At 40.7% G+C, this 5,424-nt stretch overlaps 1 protein-coding gene across 1 annotated transcript; it reads right to left on the reverse strand.

Annotated features, from left to right (window-relative positions):
• Window positions 1-2,429: 2,429 nt before the first annotated feature.
• On the reverse strand, window positions 2,430-4,056 carry LOC103134723 (mid1-interacting protein 1-B). The gene has a single exon (XM_007547124.2). The coding sequence runs from the start codon at window positions 3,640-3,642 to the stop codon at window positions 3,139-3,141; it is 504 nt and encodes a 167-aa protein (XP_007547186.1). The 5' UTR covers window positions 3,643-4,056; the 3' UTR covers window positions 2,430-3,138.
• Window positions 4,057-5,424: the final 1,368 nt, after the last annotated feature.

Genomic DNA, 5,424 nt, shown 5'->3' on the forward strand with positions numbered 1-5,424 from the left:
CGTTTTAAAGTAACATCCATATTTCTTGCTTTTTATTTTATTACTATGCCTTTGGACTAGAGAAATACATTTTATACTTACTGTTTTTGTTACATCTGTAGACATTTAAAATAAAAAAAGACAGCAAAATGTGTTATATAAGTAATTGTGTTCCTATAGAACAATATCAGCCAGGTACTTTGCATAAAAATGGACGACTGATGTATGTTGCATCCATGAGTTTATTTCAGGTTCAGATTCATTCGTAGAATGACAAAAACCCATTTATTTTTTTAAACCCATTTATTTCTAACATGCTGCTCCTTCATTTTGTTATCCAGTTATCCAAAATCCTCAATTTCTTAAGGAATTCACTGCACACAATACTCAGGCAAGCCAGATTTTTAGTTAATAAATGACCAAAAAAGAAAAGTAAAAAGCAGCATATGACAAAATAAAATGACTAAAACCTTGAAAAAATATTCCTCAAAACGAATTTTAGTGATTTAAAGAAAGTCTGGTTTGTTCAACAGTCGTTATTTAAAATTGAAGGAAGTCACAACTTTTGCATGCAATTGCTGGTCATTAATACACACACAGTGAGCATTTTTTAAAATTATGTTTGCAATGTTTAATGGTAATAGTAATAATAAGTTGACCAACTCTTGGAGCTAAATCTGACATACTGGATTTTTCTGTGCTTTATTTCTATGTTTGTGTGCAGCAGCCATAATGCCAGCCGATCAAAGGCGAAAGAGGGTGTTAAACGTTATTGACTTACGGTGCCACCGAAGGTCCAGCTCCGGCCTTTGTTGTGAGTCAGCCGCAAAATAACGAAAGAAACCTGGAATTTCTTTCCTGTTTTTCATGTTGAGGCCTTACATAACTAAGATAACGCAACTTAGAGTCAGAAAACGGAAGCAACGATTCTCAAGCGAGTGAAGTACCCAACTCACATCACAGAGGTTTGAGGCATTTCGATTTTTATTCAGCTGCGGAATCTGGAAGAAGAAAAGAAACGTGTTTCTAGACCCAGTCACCTTTGCACCTTTGCATGAAGCATCAAAACATACCAAAACTGACTCCAGTTTGCTGAGTATCAGTGGTTCAAGGTGTTGGCACTTGAAACTTAAGACACAGGGAATGTTCCTCAACCTGCTAGCCATTTAATCACAACCCTCTTTAAACACACTCAGCATAGTAAGTGACTATGCAAAGCTTCTATTAATATAGCTACTGGCAATACTGTTACCAAATAAAGTAGCCTATGATTGCAAGCTAAATTATAGAATGAAACGTGCACAAAATTTGTATCTCTCTATCAGAGCTACTGAATTTAGCCAAACCATAAACAGATGAAGTCATTTTTCCTGTTGTTGTTTTGTCCTCACATTAGCCACCTTTCTCCACTAACAGCTTGTTTTGGGAAAACACGGTCAGTGGTATATTGCTAGAACTCAATTATGCAAAGCATTGTTTATCACCAAAATTAATGTCCAACACATTAAAGCTAATTGTGTCATAGTGAATTTGCACCACAATGAGGCAAATTTTAACGGTGTATTTTGAACACTAATGGTACAAATAGTGATATTATTTACTGTATGTTCTTCAGCAGACCATCGTTTAAGATTGATCTTGACGAGGGATCAGAGTTGGACAAGAAGACTGCTGACAGGCAGCTAAACAGATCCAGATCATGACTCAGTCCGTTTTTTTCTTTTTCCAGTCCTTTTTTCTTATGCTGTTAGTTTTGTAGCTTAAGAAAATGTAATGGAAGGTTTATTTCCCAAAAAGATTCACTTTTGTTTCATCAGTCCATGGGATATTCTCCCAGAAGTGTTTTAATCTTCTCTCAAGTTTCTTTAGATTGGATCATCATGTTTTGCTCTTTTAGATCTTCCTGCCTATACTTCCTGTCATCGTACAGGTTCTTTTGAGTGATTTCTTGAATTTACAGACCTGCCAGTATAGCCATGCAACTATGAGGCTAGTTTAACCTAACTCAGCTTCACAAAAACATGGATTAATCATAATAAATTTAAGTTCTAGAAATATGACAGGTCTACTTCACTTATGTTGGTCTGGATCGCTTGTTTTCTCTAAGAAATAAATGAATCATCGTTAGTAATTTTTGTGTAACTCTCTAAGGGTGCAAATGTGTGTTCTATAGCACATTTAAATTTATAGCTAAATGGCTCAAAAATTTTAAATACATTTTTACAACAGTCAGTTTCGATCCCTATCCTAAAAATATAACAGGCAACATTTGTGACTATTTTTAACACCCAAGAACTTAGCAGGTGTGGCATCATTACTAAAAAATGGAAAAATAGCAAACTTATATGTTGCAGTAACAGTTGTGAATAATACTACGCACTGAAATGTGAAGGTTGCTGATCGTGTGACATAAATGCAATCAGGTAGAAAAATGACACTCCAAAAAGTAGTACATTTGTATAAAAGTTTATTAAGTGCACGTATATTTTTTTTAAAAAGTGCATACAAAAGTAATTGCTTGTTTTGACAGATGGACCTTGTAATAACAATAATACCGAACAGGCTAAACGACAATAACAACAGAGACAAGCATCTCATGGAAACCCTCATCATTCTCCTGGCAGAAGAATTATTCATTTGATTCCAGTTCATTGACCATGTAGGACACAAAGAGATCACGGGCAAGCTGTACAGAAAGCATCTGCCTCCTTCTAAACAAAGAGAACAACAACAACAACAAAAAAAAAAAAAATCTAAGCAAAACATCAGACCGAGCGAGTCAGCAAAGGACAAATCCACGTGAACCCACTGACATCACCGTCATCTCGGCAGAGGAGATGACGAGTCACTTGCCAGTCTCGGTTCAGTCCACTTCTTCCCCACGTTACAAGCTTTCGTGTGAACAGCTCGAGCACACGACGGGAGGTAATAAATACGTTAAATAGAGGATTAAATAGTTCCGTCAATGTTTTAATCAGGACCAAAGACCGCTGCGCTCTTCGCCACCTTTCAGATAATTGTTTTCAACAGCAGCAGAAATCAGGCCCGCCGAGGAAGAAAAGTTCAGTTCAGCCAGTGAGCCTTTTCAAAATATGTCTTAAAATATATATATATAAAAAAAATAAATCGACAGTCCAGCATGCGCGCGCGCGCCTCTCTTTACTGGCCCCATCCTCCGATGCCAATTTCCTGTTTGTAGCGCTTGGTGAGCGAGTTGGCTTGCTGGGTCAGCTTGGACAGAACCCCCTGCAGTCCGGTCAGGTGGTACTGGAACTGCTTCTGCAGGTCCTCGTCCTCTCCCTCGTCCTCCTCCTCGGAGCACGACGCCGAACCAGAGGACAGGGAGGAGCAGGTGGAGGCGGAGGAGTGCGAGCGGGTGACTTTCATGCTCTCCTTGAGCCTCTCGTCGGCCGACGCGCACCGGACGCCCCACTCCATGTCACTGCGGATGGACTTGAGCAGCTCGTAGTAGCTGTACATGTCCCCGTCTTCCACGTCCGACTTGAGGACGCCCATCTCCCTGTCCTCCTCCAGCGGGACGTCCCGCAGCAGGCTGGGCACCAGGATGGTCTGGTCCATGTCGTTCACGGCGCCGATGAAGCGGTTCATGGCGTTAAAGAGCGAGTTCTTCTGCTTGGAGGTTTCTGACAGCTGCATCATCATCTTGATTGAAGTTGCTCTGATTTTTACTTATTTTTTGTTGTTGTTTTTGTTTTTGTTTCTCTTCTTCTTGCCAGGCTTCTGTGAGCTCTTCTCTTTCGTTGTGGTTCCCAGCTCTGGAGGACCCCTTCTTATATTGGCTTCTGAGGCGGTTCCTAAAACCTGTTTGTCACGTTTGAAACCTGAACCGGATGACCTGAAGTAGCACAGAGACGGGAACACCAGATTAACACCTAGATCTGGTACAGTGGCCGCCTGCACAGACCGGTTGGACAGGCTCTTCTTTGCAGAAGACTCATCCAGAAACAGGTGCAGATCTCATGCAAATAATAATGACAATTTTAAAAAAAGAACTTAATAAAAATATTTGCTTTTAATGCACAAAAGTTTTAGACCCACGACTCATCCTTCTACCTCAGGTGTCCTGTAAATCTTTAAAACATTCCCTTCCGGTGAAAGATGGCAAAGATTTAATCCACATATCACACATTCTGTTCTGATGAGCAAGTAGTTGGTCATGGACGTCACCGGGGGCGGGGCTGTGTCAGCCACAGAGAACATCAGCCCACTGAGCTGACGCACGGCAGCCAATCACAGGCCAGGCTTTGCTTCTGTCGGGGCGGGCCAAAAGCAAGGTGCACCAATGTGAAGCCAGTGTAGTCCTACTAAACTTACAGAAGACCAAAGCAACACGTGTTTTCCCTTCTAGTGAAGGATGAAAACGATCCAAATTTAGAAAGGACACGTTTGTCAGCTAGAAGGTTCCCGAACTTCTTTCAACTTGATGTCATTCGATCAGTTCCAAAGAGAGTCACAGTGATCTACTTTAGGCTTGTACAGTACTTCACAAAACCATTCAAGCCACTTCAACTACAGACATCCGCATATTTATTGGGATTTTATATGATAGACCAACGTAAAACATAAACACTAGCATGGCAGTTGAAAGTGACAAAAAAACCCCCCCAAAAAACTCAACAAAATTCAGACTTTAGCTCGCGAAAATCCCCTACGGTGTACCTACTACAGTAAAGTCCAGAAAACCTTCAATGACAGACATTTTCGCTGTAGCCTTTGGGAATGCATCCAGCTATTGATTTTGGATGTTTTCATTAATCAAAAAAAGTACATGTCCTCTCATGACCAAAATTATGCGTAGGCTGAATGGATTTATGTTGATTTAACTGGTTGTAGAATATCATGAAAATATGTTTCCCCTTTTTCAAGACAACTTCAACTCACGGATCTAGCAGGTATTCAGTAAAACTGCCAAACCCTGTCTTTTAACTTGAAAGCAGTGAGTGCTAAACAACGCTTGGCAGCGGGATTTTGACTTTTTTTCCACTTCTGGTTCAAAACTAGAAATTCTGGATCAAACACAGCAGGCAACTTCCAACTACGGTTAGAATAGTTCCAGTTACTTATGAAAGATATCCTGATAGAGGATGTAATAGTTATATCGGGAGAAGTTCTCCATTTTGACGGGTGCGGGAACGTGCCCAATGGCAGTCATGTTTGGGTATTTTCTTAAGGATGACTGCAGTCCACTGGACTTTTAAATTACACATACACCCAAACTGTTGCACCAGGTGGTTTCCCCTAGAGAAGGTAAACAGCTGATCATCCCCCCTGCCCCCACCCTTCGGCTGCGGGGTAAACACAGGGACTTCCACGACTCCTGCCACAAAAATACCCTCTGGAACAGTTCTTGTTACTGTATGTGCAGTGGCTTGGTGGGAGGGTTCAGATTGAAATCTGAGCTCCTGTAAATACGTCTTCTCAGAA

Source organism: Poecilia formosa, unplaced genomic scaffold, assembly GCF_000485575.1.
Source record: "Poecilia formosa unplaced genomic scaffold, Poecilia_formosa-5.1.2 Scaffold19, whole genome shotgun sequence".
Lineage (NCBI taxonomy): Eukaryota > Metazoa > Chordata > Actinopteri > Cyprinodontiformes > Poeciliidae > Poecilia > Poecilia formosa.